Below are 21,537 nucleotides of genomic sequence, written 5' to 3' on the forward strand. Positions count from 1 at the left end.
ATGCATAGATACAAAAATAAATAGATAAATCAAGAAATGCATAACAAAATGAATGTAAAATTACAAAATGTATTTATTTTGCATTTATTGATTAATTTAATTATTTATTTCTGCATATGTAATTTTTTGTCCCTCATATTCACCCTGCCCTACCTAACCCTTCCCACACAATACTTTTTTGAGGATACAGAATTTGAGAATAAGAAAAAGTATGAATAAAAGCTATTGAATAAATACACTAATATGTTCCTAATTCAATAAAACATTTTGAGTTTAAATAAAATACAGTACAACTGACTGAGCTGGCCTCTTAACCCATTTTAGTTTTACACCTGCTGCTTTATCTCATTTTACAACTTCACTTGTCTTGTTGAATCTAGCCAAAGGCATGCATATGACTCTTTCTCCTGCTTCTTCGTCCTGTGGCATTAATCACCCTCCATACATATATGGGGCCTGATGTATATTTAACCATATATAATGGTGTCTTTCAGCCCCCACCCCACTTCTTTCACTGGAAATGTCAAGCACAGGGGTCAAAGGCAACATATGTCCGACATTTCACTTGTCCTCACTGTAAGCTACAGCTCAGCAGTGATAAGAAAGTGAAGATGCAAAGTTGTGTTGTGTTCTTTTCTGTCAGAACCTTTGATGAAGAAATTCCACTCAAGTCATTTTGTTCCAAAGTTTGCTGTAGTGGTATGAGTTTATTGGTATTCCAGAATACGGTGAGCCTACTGACACAGGGCGGGTCTGAGGCAATAGACTGACCCAGGGTGAAGGGCAGGGGGACAGTACAGTTGACTAATGGTTGCAGACACTGTGGTCAGACAGAATGCAATTACGATCAGGATCACAGAAAATAAGAACATTCAGACACCAGAGTCAATTTACCAGGGGGCAGGAAGGGCCCCCAGACTCATCAATTAGTAAGGTAAGGGTGTTGTAAGAAGACATTTGTGAAATTAACAACTTACTAGTAGGGGACACTGCATGCAGACAGACAGGTGTCAAAGTCCCCACTACCCAATATGTGTATTTCTTCCTCACAACATTGTGGCAGGACAGAGAAACATCAAATGTCTCATCTCACTGCGCTGCAGAACAGAGAGGTTCAGGAGATCCTTTGTTCCCACTGCCATCAGGCTGTACAACACCTCAGCCAAACTAATTATTATTATTGTTTATTTATTAACTGTTTTTACTATTATCGACAATAAGCTAATGGACACATGAATATCCACTAGGGGATAAACAAGGTATCTATCTATCTATCAACTAAGATTAACAGAAACATAACCCGAAGAATTGAAAACCTTGATAATGTTTCATTCTCTTGTTGTTCTCCCTGTGTATTCCCTGGCTCACATTATGTAAGGACTGTAAATTGGCCTTTGGTGGGGGCATGTTTGTTTATTTGTGTGTTCTGCATTATGTGCATTAGTTAACACAAATTTCAGTCAGCTGTGTACAAATCAACTCCTACCAGAAGACAAGTGACACAGGTGTTATTGGATGAGGTCATCGACCTGCTCTGTGATGTTCCAAAAGATAAACAATGAAATACTGATGTTTGGAAAAGCTCAAACATGTCAGTCCTAATACGACAGTAGCTGTGAATTCATGTGAACAAAATGATTGTGACTTGTGTCTTTTTTCACATATTAGATTTTATTTTACACAGAATGCAGAGTGAGGAATCAGGAACAGTGGAAATGGAAACAAGTGGAGGAACAGGTCCATCGCAGAGACAGAACCTGAGGACTCCTGCACAGGAAGAGAATCCCAAAAAAAAAAAAAATCTTTTATTAGTTCACACATTTTAGACTGGAGCTTCATACTGGGTGACAGAAAATAAATACAATTCTTCAATTCTACATACAGTATATTTCAGTATCATCAAAATGAACAGCCAGTCACATACCAGTGTGGTGGGTTATTCCAGACCATTCCTCACTTTGTACTCGTGTACATCTGTGCTGTGCTGCCTGAAGAGCTGCAGGTGGACGACAACAACACCACAGGTCATTTAAATACCCACTATCACAACATTTTTCATATTGAACTACATCCCATCATAATGTGAAATTATTAACTGCTTTCAAGAGCTACAATAAATGAGTGTTTGTCTTCAGTGTAGTTGCAGATTTCAGAAGGATTAAGTGTCCTGTTTATTGCTTTTTATAGCTACATTGAATCAAAGAAAACAACAGTTTTACAACGAAACGAATAAACTGAGATGAAATATAAGACTTCATGTTGACAATCTCATACCAAAGCCATTTAAACAGCTGACATTTTAACATGCCTTTACCTCTCAAAGATGCACATATTGTATATGATCAATTAAGACCAATTTCATTGAATTTCCCATAGGGGATAAATAAAGTATAGATCTATCTATATTATTCTGAGGTACAGTATGTGCTGTATGGTGATCAGATACTGTGCACTCAACCTGAATATTAGATTATTCAGTCTCGCTATAAGACATGCATACGTTTCAGATAGGCAAGGCAATGATACAAATGTCATGCTTGATGTGTAAACAGAAACCCTGGATACATTACACATAGAACTCTAAACACAAATGATCAAATGATGATATACCATTAAAACTATCTACATGAAATGATGAGGTCATTTACCAGGCCCCAAAGGAGAGCAGATGTTCCAAAGGCAAGGCCAACTCTCAACCAGTTGGGGTTGGCAGTGTCTGGCTTGGAGCTCGTGAATACAGACCTGGATCCAGCTGAAAAAAAAAACAGCCATCACCCAGTTTTAGTGAGAAATGCACAGTACATTGTCTTTACATTGACATGAAACAGCCATGAAGGGACATAACATCAGTATGACATGAGAAGAATCAGTTACTGTAAACCTAGTGGAAGATGACATGAGACTATTTACAAAAGCCATGTAACTGGCCTGGCCGTTTACCATGTCAATAACACGGAAGAAGAATGAACCTCTATTTATACAAACAAATTATAATTAGTCTTCGTTCAAACGTTGGTTTTCCAATAAACTAAGCAGTGTTAAATTTCCCAAATTCTTAAGGAAACTGGGGCGATTGCCTCCATGCTTCAGAGAGTGGTATTAAGTGTGGGTAGACATTTGGACAATAACACTAAACTAAAAAAACAATCTAAGAATATGTTAGCAAAGGGTAAACATTGCTCGAAAACAAAGCTGGGCAGCAGTGCCATAAAATCCACAACTTCATGAGGAGAAAATCTCCGGTTTGAATGCGGTGCTACAAGAATGCTAAGCTAAGGTCAGGCTTCAAAATAAACACGTAATCTACACGTTGTAGAAAGTAAGATAAAACGCATACCCTTGACAATCATAACCATGAATTACCTACCATTATGCCATCTTACCTTTGCCGTTGAGAACAGCTCTGATTAAAAACCGGTTGAAAATCATTTTAGCCAAAGAGCAGATCCCTGTGTCCGATTTTCGATCTTGCTGCTCCGCGGTTGATTAAACTTCCTGGCAGAACTGACTATGTTTCAAAGACCACCGATAAGTCGAACGACCGCTCAGTGAATGTTCTTATGCTCATACTCAGATCTTGTCAGCAGATATACACATGCATTAGCGCATGTATTAAGAACATTTCAAATACCCATGGCAAACTCTTAAATCCGGCTTATATTAAACAAAAGTCTGTTGTTTTTATCAAGAAAATCATCTCACGTCCCCATAACGTGACTGGCGGCTGGCTCCACCGCAGTCTCCATATTAAGAACTGAATCCCTCCTTTTGGACTTTTGAGCTGCTTCGTCAATTATTTATGCAAATAATTGGTAAAAATATTTTATATTCTACTAATAATAATAAGTTGCCTAGATGCAAAGCAGGGTTCAATTTATAGAAATTTCTATGGTACTTGGTTCGGGACGATCGAGTCAACACAACCAGTGGACACAGGAGGGCACTGACACAGAATACGTAAACATAAGAAATGTTGTGTTATTATGTGTTATTTTATTTAATGTATCGCTGAATAAAAAAATGTGGCATGTGCTCCTTGTCAAAATATCATCATAGTCGCTGATGCGCAGACTCTGAGCAGTCTGATCCGATGGGGAAGCACATCGGCCATTTTGCTTGAGAGGGGACCTCGGCTTTAACACGTGAGAGAGAGGAGCCTTAAACACCCCGGGAACCGTGACTCCAGGAGGATATCATTCATGTGTGAACCGACAGAGGCATAGGAAGCCAGCACAATGCCCACAATCACCCTACCGCCGAAGGAGAATGCGCTCTTCAAGAGGATTCTGGTAGGCTACATGCCAGAGATAACGTTAGCTTCCGAGCTAATGCTAGTTTGCCAAGTAGCCGTGAGTTGTCAGTCAGAGAAAGTAGCTAGTGAGTAAACCACAAATATTCAGTCCACCAAACGCATTGTGACTATAATATCTGTGATATGAATGAGTAGTGGGAACGACGCTATGACGAAAGCAAAGTAGTTGTGTGATAAACTGTCATGTGTCGTCCCACCTGAGCTGTGGCCTTCCACAGTCTCTCAGTGACTAAGCTGACAGACACGTCTCAGGTGCACCATCGTGTTGCATTTACAGGTAACAGTTGGGGTTCGGAAACTTGTTCGGCTCCACTGTCTGTGTATTAACATTTGTCTCGTATATTCCACCACAGTAGTTGTTGTTAATTCTAATGATTCAGTTCACTAATCTGACGTTTAATCTAACTGCTTCTTCACATAACAACATGATCTGGAAGTTGTTTATTAAAGCACGTTTAAATTAAACATTCAACAGTCAAATATTTTTTCAAATTATTGAGCCACTGATGTAGCCATCATCTACAGTATATGACTATTAATTTATGATACTGATAATACTAGTACCACTCCTGACAACTAGGAGTTTGTTCCACACTATATTATACCGTTAGTAGAGTTGATTCTGGAGGTGAGGGGCACACCCACCTGTCTGAGTACACCTCATCAACAACCTTCCATCAAACAGGCTCTGAAGTGCTGTTTCCTTCATTTATTTTAGTGCCATAGTCTTCCTCTGCTCTGTGTAGGAGGCGGTGTGTGGTGTTAGCTTGTAGCAGGAAGGATCAGTTCTCTCCAGGTCACTGGAGCACAGTGTTTGCATTCAGCACACTTTAAGTAATGTCCTTTAACCCAGCTTTCTGAGTATGCATGGAGAACAGCAGACTCATGGCTGCAGACGCTCCATGTAAAATCTGCTCTGTCTTGTGTTGCAGAGATGTTACGAGCACAAGCAGTACAGAAACGGCCTGAAGTTCTGCAAACAGATCTTGGGCAACCCAAAGTTTGCAGAGCATGGAGGTAAGAGAAGAGCTACATGACCTGTTTCCTCACATTAAACTGTTGAGGAGATTCATGCTTCACTGTCACGTTGTTGCTTCTGTGTGTGAGGAGTGAGTGTACCCGCTGTTACACAAGATGTGTTTACGGTGGCCCTGAGAGCTCAACACACTGCAAGTGGCACAAACAACAACAGAAGTGTTTCCAGGGACCCGGCTGGAACACATTATTGTTCAGTGCTTTTAACTTCAAAAGTCACAAAGCATTGAACAATAGTGTGTCTCAGCCAGGTTCATCACTTTTTAGTGTCCACCGTATGTTAGAAGTGGATCACTGAAATTTCTACCAGCAGTGAGAGCTTGTGGTTAGTGTTGTTCACACTTTGTGTGTGTGTGTGTCTGTGTGTGTGTCTGTCTGTGTGTGTGTGTGTGTGTGTGTGTCTGTGTGTCTGTGTCTGTGTGTCTGTGTCTGTGTGTCTGTCATCATGGCAAAATGTGGTCCTGAAGACACACTCATGGGTCAGAACGTCCACATGTTGATAAACGTGGTGTTAGGGCTGATCTCAAGCTGCTCTCTAGTCTGATTCCACACTTACTGAATGTTTAAATTGAGGTTTTATTTCATATTCACCATGTGGCTAAAAGTGTGTGGCATTGCTGTTTCCATACACGCATGCCTTTTGAGATGAAGTGGAACCTGACTGTGATCCAGGTCTTATAACCTCAGTCGAGCTTTCGTGGCTGAATGAGAGGAAATCCCTACACAGGTCGATTAGAAGGTCTCCCTCTGCTCAGCAAGGCATTACTATCAGCAGAAACAAGGGGAGGTACATTTTTCTTAAATAGAATAAAAGTTTGATTTGATTTTAGATTAGTGGAACAGCTGAATGAGGGCTGTGCACTTTGTCGTCTGTCTCTTACAGCATAGAAAAACTTTGTGGAAACAACTTGAGGTCCGGGTGAAGAGCGGAAATAGTTACAGCAACAAAGACAGAGAAGAACAAAGACTTGTGCACATATGGACACATCAATCAGTACATTTACGTGTATACTTATATTTCACTATCATTCAGAATATGACAATATATAAACAGCATATTCTGTTTGAATATCCTAAATGTGGCCTTATTCTGAATTTAGTATTTTCCGATCAAGACATGTGGGATACACTGATATTATTCAGGTTCTAGGAGTATTCTGTGTACATGTATTCACATTCAGAACACATGTCTCAGTTTGGATTTTTACGTCAGCACACAGTTTTTTGTCTGTTTAAGGTCAGCTCTGAGTTTGAAGGCTGGAGTAGAAGAAAAGTCCACATTGCGAATGGGAGGAGAAATGCTCTGAAACAAAGACCTGGATATCAGCAGGTTTTTGGATATGTACAAATATCACATCAGTGGCCTTTTAACCAGAGTTATCAGTGTCGGCACGGCTGCGTGTAAACAGGAACATTAGAAGAATATTCATTTTCATTAACAATGTAAACAGCTCAGTAGAAATATTGCATGTTTTGTCCATGTAAACGTAATGACCCTCGTTTTCAGACAGAGGTCATTCCCTCAGACGAGAAGTATAAACGGGGTTTCTAAATAAAGCTAGTACAGTTTCTTAATAACTCTCATTAACTTTGCTCCCCCCCCCCCGTGCAGAGACTCTGGCCATGAAGGGTTTAACCCTCAACTGTCTGGGTAAGAAAGAGGAGGCCTACGAGCTGGTGAGACGAGGCCTGCGCAACGACCTCAGGAGTCATGTCTGTATCCTTCATCTCTCCTTCACTGCTCCCAGCTTCAACACTACAGCTACTGCAGTCACTCTGTACCTGAGAACAGGATTTCTGCCTCCACCAGTCTGTACATTCATCCAGCCTTACCACAAATAAACTCCTGCGTTGTGTGTATATGTATGAGTGTATTTTTGTTGCGTTTCTTCCTGAACTCGCTCACCCTCCCAGGCTGGCATGTGTATGGTCTGCTACAGCGCTCGGACAAAAAGTATGATGAGGCCATCAAGTGTTACCGTAACGCTCTGAAGTGGGACAAGGACAACCTGCAGATCCTCCGAGACCTCTCCCTGCTCCAGATCCAGATGAGAGACCTGGAGGGATACAGGGTGAGGGTCGCAGAGAGGGGTGGGGGGGTGGGGTGGGGGTGGGGGTGTATGAGTGTGCAGGGTCAGACAGTCCCTCATCATGACAGGGTGAAGACAGACAAAGGAGAGGCTGACAGATGGATAATCAAACCTGAAGAACTGCTCACAGCCATGTGTTGTAATGGTTGTCTCTCTCCAGGAGACTCGGTACCAGCTCCTGCAGCTCCGCCCAGCCCAGCGGGCCTCATGGATTGGATATGCTGTGGCCTATCACCTGTTAGAGGACTTTGAGATGGCTGCCAAGATCGTCGAGGAGTTCCGCAAAACACAACAGGTAGGAGAAGACAACTTGCACCTGCTAACATTTATTTAAACATCAAATATAACGTAAAAGATGGACATCGGTCAAATATAAGATACAGTTGTACAGAGAGAGCAGCTGTGGTCTGCAGCAGTCTGTCTCACTGTCGGTCTCTCACTGTCGGTCTGTCTCACTGTCGGTCTGTCTCACTGTCGGTCCTCACTATCAGTCTGTCTCCCTGCTCACTATGAGTCACTGTCTTTTCAGTTTGAAATTCATTGTTCATCAACAACTAATCTCTGGATTTATTGAGACTGTTGTGACTGAGCCTCAGAGGAGGAGAGTCAGGGCTGAGTTTAATGATGATGCACTGTAGTTTGATGTAAGTCTGTACAAACACTGACTTTAGTATGTTTTACAGCAGACTAAAGCACTTGCCTCTCTCTCTCTCTCTCTCTCTCTCTCTCTCTCTCTCTCTCTCTCTCTATCTCTCTCTCTCTCTGTATCTCATATCTCATCCACCTCCTCACCCCCCCTCTGTGTTTCTCTGTTCCTCTCTCTCTCTCTCTCCCTCTCTCTCCCTCTCTCTGCAGACATCTCCAGACAAGGTGGACTATGAGTACAGTGAGCTGTTGCTGTATCAGAACCAGGTTCTGAGGGAGGCCAGTCTGCACAAGGAGGCTCTTGATCACCTGAACAACTATGAGAAGCAGATCTGTGACAAACTGGCTGTGGAGGAGACGAGAGGTGAGCTGCTGCTGTTCAGTCTCTGTGTGTTTGTATTGAGGTCTGAGGGATCAGCTCAGTCTGAACATTCACCTGCTGCTGTGGAGAAAACGGATCAGAACAAAGTGTGTGTGTCGTGCGTGTGTTACACAGGATGTGTTTACAGTGGCCCTGAGAGCTTGGATAACTGAAATTTCTACCAGCTGTGAGAGCTTGTGGTTAGTGTTGTTTAGACTGTGTGTGTGTGTGTGTGTGTGTGTGTGTGTGTGTGTAGGAGAGCTGCTTCTGAGGCTGGACAGATCAGAGGACGCTTCAGAGGTCTACAGGAGCCTCCAGGAGAGGAACCCTGAGAACTGGGCCTACTACCAGGGTCTGGAAAAGGCCTTACATCCAGGTGAACCCTCTCCTCAGGCCACAGCTGTGTGCTTCCACTTCAATGTAATATTGTCACGCTCTTGATGCTGTTATCTATTCATTTATATATCTATTAATATTTTAAATACTTATTGATATTGTTTTTTCTTTAATACAACTCATGACTCAGGCTCTGCCCTGGTTTCACTCCTAACATCTTAATACCTTGTTCATCATTTTATGTTAAAACATCTGTGACTGAAGAACTGAACAGCTCTGACATTTATTTAATATTTGTCTAATTCTACTGTAATTATACAGTAGAGTATTTGAAAACATAGTCTTTGTATCTTGTGATACCTTTTCTGTGTTTAACCTGGATCTGAGGGACCTGACTCGACTTGGATGTATGTGTTGGTCAGTTGTCAGTTGATTGTAATGAACTTCAGATGTAACCCTAACCCCCGAAGTGGTCCGCCAAACCTTATAATATAACATGTCGCCAACATCCATGCACACAAACACAGAACCGTCAACAGACTGTTTTAATTGTGCAGCAGCCTTCAGTACACTGTGTGGGTGTCTCTAAGCTCCTCTGCCAATTCACCTCAACAATCTGCAGCGAGTGTGAGGTGAGGTGTGGTCATCAATCAGTAGGCTCAGTCACATCACTGGTCTTGTTGATTCGAAGCTTGTCTGGATGAGGCAGAGCAGAATAATGTGAACACAACACATGAAAAAATGGGCTGTTAGAGGCAGATGGTTTATTAAGTTTTTTGGTGGAATGATGAAGGAAATGATCAATAAAAAAACAGTTTATATGATCACATCGAACACTGTCATAATCCTACTGTATTTTAGATTTTATAAATGTTTACAGCATATCTTAACAGTGTTTGCTTATCATATTTTGATCAGAATGACTAGTTTATAAACTGGGAAAGACACTCTAAGGCACAGGAGCTAATGTGATGTTTTCAGGAATGGGGTGAATACTGAGTTGTAGCCGACCAGTGTGTAGAGGTGTGTAGGAGCGGGCAGGATGTCAAGAATATCAGCACGCATTCTCTCCTTATGTCACCGTTCAATATTTATTCATGGAAAGAAAAGAACGTGGTAGAAGAAAAACAAAATACTCATAAATCTGAGAAAAGGAAAAAAATAGGCCAAAGATATTTGAAGGCTGACTAGAATTTCACACGAGTCGTGCGGTTGAAAAATACCAACGATGCCAATCTAAATGCATCTACTGTTACACCAGTAAAATCATGAATTTATGTTTAAAGCATTATTCTGTTCCTGCTACACAAGTGTTTGTTTTACTTTTGTTGATGAAACCATTGAATTGGCAGCAGATGGACACTGACCCAGAAACTGACCTGGTTCTGAGATCTGAGTCTGTTCTCAAGATCCAGTTTCCATCAAAATACCAACAACCCACTCTGTGCTGCCTTATTAGAGTGAACCTCCCTACTGTTTGTTCCTCTGCTCCCAACGGTGCAACACGTGCTCTGAGCTGGACCCCGAATCACCACACACACAGACACAGCTGTTTTAAGGGCGGGAAAATACCGGCTAGAGCCCTGCTTGCACTTGTCAATGACAATAAGGCCCTATAAGTTTCATATTGTTCAGTGTGGTGCCTGGGCTGGGCAATAAAACAATAATTAACATGATGTCATTTTCAATTCAATTCTCAATAGAAATATAACAAAAGATGGATAGATGTTTGATAACCATGCTTAGATATCAGGCACAGAAATGAATCACAAACTACCAATCACGTCACAGGATTAGAGGTGTGTGTTACACAGGTTAGTTAGTTAGTTTGATGTTATCATTATAAATAATAGTGACAGTGTTGAATGTTCTGCCTCAGATTTGTGTTTTTCATGTTCTGACCATGAAGAAAAGTTTAAATTAACCATCTGGTTTCTTCAGCTTTCTGTCAGGAGCAAAACCCAAATTAAACCTGAAAGAAATCATTTTAATTCATTTACATGGTCTTTATCAAGCCGCGTTTTCTCTTCAGGAACTAGAGGTTCCTGTGGCCCGTTGTCGTCTGCGGTGTCTACGCAGCATTTTATTTTCAATTATAGGACGATCCCGTATTATTCGTGACGGGTGGCAGCCCTCGCCACTCCAGCTGTTGTGGTTCTTTATTATTCTGAAGTCCTGTTTCAGTTTTTTTCCTTCTCCTGGACCCGTTTCACGGTGTGGAGAGTGTGTTTGTTGCTCGCTCACTGCGGACATTTAAACATGGCGGGTGGAATAAAATGCAGCGAGTACTTGACCAGTCAGAAATGTTCATCACTGCAGACCCCAAAGTTCCTGAACCTTTTGAAAGTAGTACCCCCCCGACCTGGGAGTTTTTGGGGCTCGATCAGTTACCCCGGAGCTAAATTTAGACCTTGGTTCCTGCAGTGGAAACACGCATAGTTCCTCAAAAGGTTCCTGGTTCCTTGGGACAGTTCCTGTGGTGGAAACGCAGTTAATGCCTGATTATTGGCCATATCATCCAGCCCTGGTTGCTGGTTGTCCAAAGGGATGAGTTCAGTACTACTGAGGGATTATATGCTTTTTTCCTCACACTGTTTGTTTTTGTGTGTGTGTGTGTGTGTGTGTGTGTGTGTGTGTGTGTGTGCAGCCAGTATAGAGGAGCGTCAGAAGATTTATGAGGACTCCTGGGTGAAGTTTCCTAAAGGCCTGGTTCCCAGACGGCTGCCTCTGAATTTCCTCACAGGTAAACACAACCTGCAGCTCCACAAACAGTGACATCATTGTTCTGTCACATCCTCATGGTCTCCATCAGCAGCTGGAGCTTCCTCAGTGAGCAGATGTTATTACCCTGCGACACTGCAGTCCAGAAAATGAACACAGTGACAACTTGCCTGCAAGTGGACCCTGAGTTCATATTCCTGTGCCCAGCTGTGCAAGGTTGAAATGTCTTGTGGAACCTGAACTATAGTGATAACCTCTGAACTGATCAGGGTCTGACTAATTACCGTAACTTGATTGTAAGTTAATCAGGCAAATATTTTCTTAATTAATCCTCTTATCTATAAAACATAAAACTGTGAAAAAATACTCATCACAACATCCAGAGCCTGAGGTGACATCATCAGAAGTCTCCTGTCCCAGCAAACGTCCAGATGACCCAGAACAGCAATGGATCTCATATTTGAGAACCTGGAACCATCAAAGGTTTAGGGTGACAAACACTGGTGTGAAAACTGAACCATCATTCATTTTTAATTGCATTAAATATATGAACACTATTAGATGAATGGATGAAAACCAGGTGATTAGTTTCAATGGAAGCTGAAAAGGAGAAGCTTTCTAATGCCTTTGTTTTTTTACCTTAGAGCAGGGAACTCGCAGTGACTGGACATTTTACATCTGATTCAGTTGATTTCACTGTCAGTCTGAGGCCGTACACTTCACTTTACTTTAGCTGTACTGTGTGTTGTGCTGGCCAGGGGAGAGGTTTCGTGAATGTCTGGACAGCTACCTGAGGATGAACTTCAGTAAAGGCTGCCCCCCCGTCTTCACTACCCTGAAGTCCCTCTTCACTGACATAGAAAAGGTAAGCAGGCTTTCAAGTCCTTGTGCCTCCTCATCTGAAATCAAACAGTGGTTTGACTTGTTGTCTTCTCCTGCAGGTTACAATCATTGAAGAATTAGTAGTTGGCTATGAAACCTGTTTAAAAAGCTGTCGAATGTTTAGTAAAAACGGTGAGTGTTGCTCCAAACCACCTGAATCGCATATGAAGGTATCCTATCTAAATCCACACAGTCACTGTGACCTGCGTTCAATGTGTACAGATAATGGGAAGGAGGAGCCCCCCACCACCCTGTTGTGGGTACAGTATTTCCTGGCGCAGCACTTTGACTTCATAGGCCAGCCCAACCTCGCTCTGGACTACATCAACGCGGCCATCGACAGCACACCCACACTCATTGAACTCTTCCTCATCAAGGCTAAGATCTACAAGGTTTAGTATGAGCTCTACACACACATGGAGAACATGCATTTACTCATTGTTTGAGGTACTTACCCTCTCCTCTGACCTGCAGCACGCAGGCAACATAAAGGAGGCAGCCCGATGGATGGATGAGGCTCAGGCCCTGGACACTGCCGACCGCTTCATCAACTCCAAGTGTGCCAAGTATATGCTGAAAGCTGGTCTCATCAAAGAAGCAGAGGAGATGTGCTCCAAGTTCACACGGGTGAGAGACTGATGTGTGGGAGGAAGGACTTCTCTTGTCAGAGTGTTTTGATTTTAGTATTGACAGCACATCCTCACTCATCAGTCTGTGTGTCCACCTCTCTCACTCACTCAACCACCTCTCATTTTAGTCTTTCTACAAAATATTACGTCATCAAGATGTTTCTGGTCATCTACCTTCACATCAAACCTGTCCTCTTTATTTCTGTCTCCATATGTGATGAACCAGCACTAAAAGCTTTTCAGGTCCCCTAATGAAACTGACACTGCTGCATTAGTCATGTTTTAGTCAGATAAATCCTCACACCAATGACCCAGTGAAACTTGTCAGTCCAGTGTCAATCAGTCCAGTTAGAGGATCCACCAGCATTGTCTCAGATTGAATGTTACCATGACAGCGACGGCCAAAAAGCAGTGTACAGGCACGTGTGGTTTATAGTAGCAGCAAACTCCCAGTATGATGGGGCTGAAATTGATGTTCATCAGGTTGAAATCAGCAGTTAAAGCCAAGTTTTGTACAGTTGAAGGGTTTTCCTCTTTACTTTCTTGAAAGGTTTGCTGGCCACAGATTCAGGATAATGTAATAATTTATCCAGTGTATCAGAATGCATTAAAACACACTTTTCTTCCGTGAAGCATTTGTCATCTTGACTCCAGCTGACCTTACTGGTTACAGTTTCTCTATCTTACGTGTGTGTGTGTGTGTGTGTGTGTGTGTGTGTGCGTGTGTGTGTGTGTGTGTGTGTTTCAGGAGGGGACCTCTGCAGTAGAGAACCTGAATGAGATGCAGTGTATGTGGTTCCAGACAGAGTGTGCTTTGGCCTACAAGGCCATGAACAAGTTTGGAGAGGCCCTAAAGAAGTGCCATGAGATTGAGAGGGTGAGTTTCTCCAACTGTCACTTTATTTTTTTTTCTTGAATGCAATTTTACTTATATGTGTATACATATATACAGTGTCTTCAGAAGGATTTCAGACTCTGTCACTTTTTGTGCATTTTGTTGTGTTGAGGATTTGATTGTATCACACTACACTCAATAACAAAGTGGAAACATGTTTTCAGAAGGTTTGCAAATTTATTAAAAATCAAACTGAAGTCTCTAATTTACGAAAGTCTTCTGACCCTGAATCCAGCCATGTCTTTTACTCACAGTGTCTTCTGTCTCGTCTCTACCATAAAGACCTGATTGATGGAGAGCTGTTGAGATGCTCGTCCTTCCAGCAGTTTCTCCATCTCTGCAGAGGACTTCTGAAGCTCCTCCCTGACCCGGGTCCTTCTGACCTGGTCCCTCAGTTTGTCTGGACACCAGCTCTAAAATCCTGGTTCCAGACTTCTTGCATTTAACAATGAATGCTCCCGCTGTTCTCTGGGAATACTCAGAGCTTTAGAAATGGTTTTATACCCTCGATCTACAGTACCATCTCACCGCCACAGTTGGATGAGGACGATATGAAAAAAACATGAATTCTTGTAACCCCTGCAGATCTTAATACAGAGTCCTTCCTCTCTCCTCTCTCCCCTCTTTCTCCTCTTGATCAGCATTTTGTGGAGATTACAGATGACCAGTTTGACTTCCACACCTACTGCATGAGGAAGATGACGCTGCGTTCCTACGTGGATCTGCTGAAGCTGGAGGATGTCCTGCGACAGCATCCCTTCTACTACAAAGCAGCTCGAACAGCCATCCAGATCTACTTGGCCCTGCACGACAAGCCTCTGACGGACGACAACAAGGAGAGCCACACAGACACCGGTGTGTGTGTGTGTGTGTGTGTGCGTGTGTGTGTGTGTGTGTGTGTGTGTGTGTGTGTGTGTGTTAGCGATGTCAGGATTTTCAGTCAAATGATAGATTAAATGTTTTAATGATGTTTAGAACAGCTGGTGATTGTCTTAGTTTAGTACTGACCTACAGAGACAGGCTTATGAACCTGTCTCAAACAAACCATTTAATACAAGAAGAACCAGTTGAACTATGATAGTTAGGGATGGTAATACTCTGTGGTGGTAGTACTCTTTGATAGAAGTACTATGATAGTTAGGGATGGTAATACTCTGTGGTGGTAGTACTCTTTGATAGAAGTACTATGATAGTTAGGGATGGTAATACTCTGTGGTGGTAGTACTCTTTGATAGAAGTACTATGATAGTTAGGGATGGTAGTACTCTGTGATGGTTCAGGGATGTAGTACTCTGTGATTGTAGTACTCTGTGATGGTAGTACTCTGTGATGGTTGAGGGATGTAGTACACTGTGATGGTAGTACTCTTTGATGTAGTACTCTGTGATGGTTCGGGGATGTAGTACTTTGTGATGGTTCGGGGATGTAGTACTTTGTGATGGTTCAGGGATGTAGTACTTTGTGATGGAAGTATTCTGTGATGGTTCATGGATGTAGTACTTTGTGATGGTAGTATTCTGTGATGGTTCAGGGATGGTAGTACTCTGTGATGGTTCAGGGATGTAGTACTCTGTGATGGTTGAGGGATGTAGTACTCTGTGATGGTAGTACTCTGATGGTTCAGGGATGTAGTACTCTGTGATGGTTCAGGGATGTAGTACTCTGTGATGGTAGTACTCTGATGGTTCAGGGATGTAGTACTCTGTGATGGTTCAGGGATGTAGTACTTTGTGATGGTTCAGGGATGTAGTACTCTGATGGTTCAGGGAGTAGTCTCTGATGGTTCAGGGATGTAGTACTCTGATGGTTCAGGGATGTAGTACTCTGTGATGGTTCAGGGATGTAGTACTCTGTGATGGTTCAGGGATGTAGTACTCTGTGATGGTTCAGGGATGTAGTACTTTGTGATGGTGTTCGTAATGGTAGAAGCATCAATCCCTCATCAAAGTGTTGACTCAGACTCCATCAGACAGGTGTAGACGGGTGTAGACAGGTGTAGACAGGTGTAGACAGGTGTAGACAGGTGTTTTTGGAGTTTGCAGTTTGCACTCGCAGTATGGTGACAGAACTATAGTAACTATTATTAACTAGTAACTATTATTTGAAAAGAAGTGAAGATACCATTTACCAGTTTGTTCTCTGCAGAGAATCTGACGACAAGGAGCTGAAGAAACTTCGCAACAAGCAGCGACGAGCCCAGAAGAAGGCGCAGCTGGAGGAGGAGAAGAAGAATGCAGAGAAGGAGAAGCAGCTAAAGAACCAGAAGAAGAAGAAGGAAGATGATGATGAGGAGATAGGAGGGCCGAAGGAGGAGCTAATACCCGACAAACTGGCCAAGGTGGGCTCACCCTTCCCATAAAAGTCAACTGATAATTGGTTTTTAAAAGGCCGGTTATTGTAACGATAGTTTGGAGCTGGTAGCTGATTAACATAAATGATTATTAATTAATATCTTTATCAGCCTGAATCTGATCAGTGGTAAGAAAACATCCTGAAGTCTGACTTGATGTTGTATTTACAGTTGTTGTTGTTGTGATGCTCTGAGCTGGTCAGGATCACTTCTGTTCCTGTTACACTGTTAAATGTGACTCCTACAAACCTCTAATGTTGCTACATGTTCCAAAGGTGAGGATCCTAAAATGTGTGATTTCATGTCATTAACGGATCGTTAGTTGTCTGGATTATTTGGAAACTGGTCTGTAAAGTAACAGATGAATAGTTTCTTCTCCTCCTGTCTGTGCTGTATTGCGGACAAAGAGCTCATAGTGTTCTTATATATTCTAGAAATAATTTTTGAACTGAACACAGGTCAGATACGACATGAATGCCACTCTCAGCTGTGCTGTAAAATCAGCTGTTCCCATGTTGCTTTAGAATCAGCTGTTCTGCTGTTAACCCCAGGACCAAAGGTTCAGTCCACATTTGCTGACCCTGTCACCACAATAATGTGTTGAAGGCTTTTCATGGAGAGGAGAACAACATTTAAAGTCTGTTGTGTGTTTATTACAAATTGACGCAGACTGTTCTGCTGATCTGCAGCGGACCAAGCTCAGAAGGTTTAGTACAAGCCTGATTGGTAGATTAATTACAGACGACTAATGGGGCATGGTTAACCTTCTCTTACCAGCCGGAGAGTCCCCTGGAAGAGGCAGTGAAGTTCCTGATCCCTCTGAAGAACCTGGTGCGCAACAAGATAGAGACTCATCTCCTTGCCTTCGAGATCTACTTCAGGAAAGGTCAGACAGATCCTGCCAGCAGTATAACTTTTCACACTCTCACATCAGTAGTTCCGCAGGTAGAGAAGTTATATTTTCAGCCTTATTCAAACTAACGACGTATTTATTTCTCCTCGTTCCTCCAGAGAAGTACCTGTTGATGCTGCAGTCAATAAAGAGAGCTGTAACCATAGAGCCTTCCAACCCATGGCTGCACCAGTGTCTAGTGCGCTTCTTCAAAGGAGGTGAAAATAAGCTACACTGATGTTTCACAGTGATGTGATGTTACTGAAGAGAAGCTAAAGGACACGTGTTCTACCTGTAACTTTGAATCATCACAGACCTTCTACTTGTGATCAAAGTGTGACACTGCTTGTGTGTCCATCACTAATAAGTCTGTGTAGCTGTTCCTCAGCAGGTTGATCAGCTTCACTTGTTCTGTTTGTGGTGTGTGCAGTGAGCGACGGTGCAGACCTGGCAGAGGCGGTGAGGACGGTGTTGAAGCAGGAGATCTCCAGATTGTTTGGGGAGAGTAACCCTCAGAGCTTTAACAAGAGCTACCTCAGCCAACACTCCAACTCCATCCCCCATCGACTGGCTGGTACGCAGCACACACACACACACACACACACACACACACCCCTCTCTGAGGTCAATGTGCAGAGTTTGTCTGATGAAGGGGAAAGTTTCTCTGAGCTCTCTTTAAACCTCAGTCTAACACCTGGACGTACCTGCAGAGTTTGGGACCAGTCAGGGTCCAGTATGAAACTGACTCACATTGATGTTGAAACTTGAAGCCTTCGAATGAACTTCTCAGTGAAGAGGAGATGTCTTGTACGTAGTGGTTAAACAGTATTTGTATATTCATAGATTCTGTATGAATTGAGGGAGAAGGAGGAGCTGTCATCTTTAAGACATTTTAATGAGGTGGTCCATCCATCCATTTTCTTCCACTTATATGAGGTAGGTGGCAGGTCAAGCAAAGTATTCCATCCCTCCCCCCACCAACGTTTTCCTGCTCCTCCTGGTGGATCCTGAGGTGTTCCCTGGCCAGATGAGTGTTCTGGGTCTACCCAGAGGTCTCCTGCCAGTTGGACCTACCTGGAGAACCTCCAAAGGAAGGCCCCCAGGAGGCATCCTAATCAGATGCCCCAACCACCTCAACTGGCTCCTTTTGATGCGATAGAGCAGTGGTTCTAGCCTTGGAGGTTTTGACCCTCATTGCAATCGCTTCACATTCGACTTCAAACCACCCCAGTACATGCTAAAGGACTGGACACACTCCCCCCGGGCTGCACCTTGAAATCCTCTCCATGACGCAGGCGTAGCTGGCGCCCTGACGCAGGCGCCCTGACGCAGGCGCCCTGACGCAGGCGCCCTGACGCAGGCTCTCCCTGGGAGGCTGAGCAGTGTGATACCCAGATAATTCAAGCACATCGTCTGGTCCCATTTTCATCTTAGACTAGCTCTAGGTAATGAGGTGATTTAAATTCAAATTTTTATTCCAAGTACAGTAATGTTACATGAATGAAGGGGATCTGGAGATGGCTTCAGGGTCAGTTCAGGGTTTTCTCCTGCATGAACAATGGTGAGGTGGATGCCTCCAGCTCTCGACACTTTGACAGGATATTTTCTGACAAATGTTTCACTTGGTGGATTTCTGTCATTTTAACTGCTGCTGCAGCATTACCCCAATATGGTGGTGTTGTATTATAATCAGCACAATGCACCAAGAAAGGTGCCAAAACTGCTGAAGAGGAGGAAAAAAGCTGCAACATTCCTCAAGGAATTTCCTCTTGGTTTGAATCTCACTGAGCGCTCCTTCAGTGTGTCATGGAAAGGACAAATATCCTTATCCCATCCTCTCGCCACAGGATTACTGCAAGGATCAGTACTGATGACTGAAATCTTAGTCATCCTGGTCAGTCAGTCTCTCCATCATGATATCAATATCCAAATCACCTCTTCATCTCTGAGCCCAACCAAGGTCTAGAGAGACCTGGTGTCATGTTAGATGACCAGCTATCTAGGAGAAAGCAGGAGGAAGAAAATGTGGAATAAAAAAGACAATGTCTCTTGTTCTGCTGCATCAGGAAAGAGGAAGTAAATGAGTTAAAAATAAAAACATAATAATAAATAGACGGTCAGTGATTACAGTAATGTGCAATAAGAAAAAAGTAACGCATGAGGTAGAATCTCCTTTAACATAAGCATACAACACGTATACAGTCACTTACACATAAAACAACAGTCCAGACAGCATGTCAATTTTCCATCAGATTTACACAGTCAGGTGCATGTGTGAAAGAGTGTGTACTGAAGTAGCTTGTCAGAAATCTGAGTGTCTCTTTGTGTTCCCAGCTGCGAAGATGATGGTCTACCTGGAGCCTTCCTCTGATAAGATGGCTTGTGAGATAGCTACGGCCCTGGATGAGTCGTTGTCTGGGAGAAGCATCCAGGTTTGTGATCACACACCTGTGGCCTGCGTCATGTGCAGATTAGTCTGACTCTCTTGGGGTTACCTGGCTTCATTGAGGTGAACATCAGTGGTCCTGCACAACCGGTATCACGAAGCTGGTTATCACCTGGCTCAGTTTACCTGTCCAGCTACGAGTGTGTTGATGAGAGAGAGGTAGAGACGTTAATCCAAGCAGCATCATCAGAACTATATTTAAAGTTGTTCATATGATATAAATCTATGATTTATCTACAGGTAAATTCAGTTATAGTGACGGTAAATTGTGTGTTTAGACCAAAGTGTTTGGATTCTGATTCCGCTGATCAGTTCTGGTTCTTAACGAGTCTCCACCCTGAGTGCTTGGTGCACTTTAATAATTGTAACTGAACCAGATAATAAAAGTACAAAACTCATGAATAAATGGGTGTTAGCACAGATTTGACTGAGGAGGGTGGGCGTGTGAAGGAGAGGGAGACCGGTACAACACGTCGAACACCAAACACCCATGACAAAACACCGTGCTGGTGCAGGTGTTTTGTCATGCGAGCAGTGCATCCTCCCACACACAGGTCGCTCTTCCGTAGGTGTAGCATCAACAAAACAAAGACAAAATGTATCACCATGCACAGTCTTCTTCTTCTGTTGGTTTCAATGATTGGTGAGTGGCATAGCACCAGCCACCGTACCAGTAGCCATATCCTGGTACTGAAACTACTGCAAATGAAATTTGTTGAGGAATTGATGACCAGAATCAGAATTATTCAATTTTTTATGATTCACAACCCCTGAAGGACATCTGCATTAACCCATGATCTTGCTTTCTGGTACAGGACCCTGATGTCTCTGCTACAGAACAATAATCAGATAAACTAACTGTGTGTGTGTGTGTGTGTGTGTGTGTGTACGCTGCAGATCTGTTCTGAGGTTCTTGAGGCCCTGCGTGATGGGCAGCTGGGTGAGGGTCAGCAGAAGGCTACTGAGGCTTACAGAGCAGCCTGCCATAAGATCTACCCTTACAGCCTTGCCTTCATGCCTCCTGGTTACCAAGACAACAGCACCACAATCAGTGCCAATGGCGACCTGTCAGCTGGCGAGCATGACGACATTGCAAACGAAATGTGAGCTCGGACGAGAGGAGAGGAGGAGAATGAGGAGGAGGTGCGAACACACCGCCAGACGCCTTAGTCCACCAACACACCCATTTCCCACCCTACCCCGCCCCCCATCAGTTCCTGGGCCTTGGCTGCTGTGAGTCGTCCCCACGCTGCACTGATCTGGATGGACTGAGCACCACAGGAGAGACGAGAGGGAGCCGACACGTGGAACGATGCCCATTTAACTTTTTAAACGAAGGCCCTGTTCTGTAACAGATGGTTGGAGAGGCAGAAGAGGATTCTGGGAAATATGGACTGAGATGGCTTTTGTGAACACAGTTTAGGTTTTCTCTAACTCCTGTGTTTTCACGCCAATGTCTTTCTTGTAGGTGCATCTGCTCACATTTTTAAAGTAATTTATATATTACAAACTGACAAATTAATAAAACCGTGAAATCAGTATCAGTGTGGTGATGTTTCTGTTTGACAGCAGCTCCTCACCTCCTGTTCTTCTCTACTCTGCCACATGAGGGCGCCGCCTGCTCAGCTCACTGTCCACCTGCTCCTGTTCATCAAGGAGCTCTGAGTACAACAGTTTTTCTGGTGGAGTTGATTTAATTTGGTGAAGCAAGATAAAGACAAAGATGTGATAACATAACAAGACATGACATGACATAACAGCATACACATAGAAAATGCATAAATAAGGTGTTAGGTATTAATCACAGGAAGAAAACAGATACTTGGGGGTAGATGCGAGGGTTGGGGGAAGCATTCAGCACTGGGGAGTTGGAAGCTGTTTGGTTTGTTATGGTCTGGTGACAGGTTGGGAGATGGGATTGGTTGGTTGGAATGGAATTGGTT

At 43.1% G+C, this 21,537-nt stretch overlaps 2 protein-coding genes across 2 annotated transcripts; one reads left to right on the top strand and one right to left on the bottom strand.

Moving 5' to 3' along the window:
- Nucleotides 1–1,652: 1,652 nt before the first annotated feature.
- Nucleotides 1,653–3,565, bottom strand: ndufc1 (NADH:ubiquinone oxidoreductase subunit C1). Its single transcript, XM_023417800.2, has 4 exons — nucleotides 3,384–3,565; nucleotides 2,649–2,752; nucleotides 1,925–1,996; nucleotides 1,653–1,767 (listed from the first exon to the last, which is right to left on the bottom strand). Exons 1-3 carry the CDS (start codon nucleotides 3,427–3,429, stop codon nucleotides 1,937–1,939), a joined length of 210 nt encoding a protein of 69 aa, XP_023273568.1. The 5' UTR covers nucleotides 3,430–3,565; the 3' UTR covers nucleotides 1,653–1,767; nucleotides 1,925–1,936.
- Nucleotides 3,566–4,073: 508 nt separating this feature from the next.
- On the top strand, nucleotides 4,074–21,133 carry naa15a (N-alpha-acetyltransferase 15, NatA auxiliary subunit a). The gene is made up of 20 exons (XM_087177023.1): nucleotides 4,074–4,289; nucleotides 5,245–5,329; nucleotides 6,960–7,064; nucleotides 7,262–7,419; nucleotides 7,598–7,732; nucleotides 8,293–8,446; nucleotides 8,700–8,819; nucleotides 11,427–11,522; nucleotides 12,259–12,365; nucleotides 12,442–12,514; nucleotides 12,605–12,774; nucleotides 12,857–13,009; nucleotides 13,760–13,888; nucleotides 14,548–14,761; nucleotides 16,054–16,244; nucleotides 17,034–17,142; nucleotides 17,268–17,366; nucleotides 17,579–17,722; nucleotides 19,483–19,580; nucleotides 20,492–21,133. The coding sequence occupies exons 1-20, from the start codon at nucleotides 4,236–4,238 to the stop codon at nucleotides 20,699–20,701; spliced, it is 2,604 nt and encodes an 867-aa protein (XP_087033149.1). The 5' UTR covers nucleotides 4,074–4,235; the 3' UTR covers nucleotides 20,702–21,133.
- The last annotated feature ends 404 nt before the right edge of the window (nucleotides 21,134–21,537 follow it).

The sequence above is a fragment of the Seriola lalandi genome, unplaced genomic scaffold (assembly GCF_002814215.2).
Source record: "Seriola lalandi dorsalis isolate HSWRI2012SDOR001 ecotype SW California unplaced genomic scaffold, Sedor1 jcf7180002054578, whole genome shotgun sequence".
Lineage (NCBI taxonomy): Eukaryota > Metazoa > Chordata > Actinopteri > Carangiformes > Carangidae > Seriola > Seriola lalandi.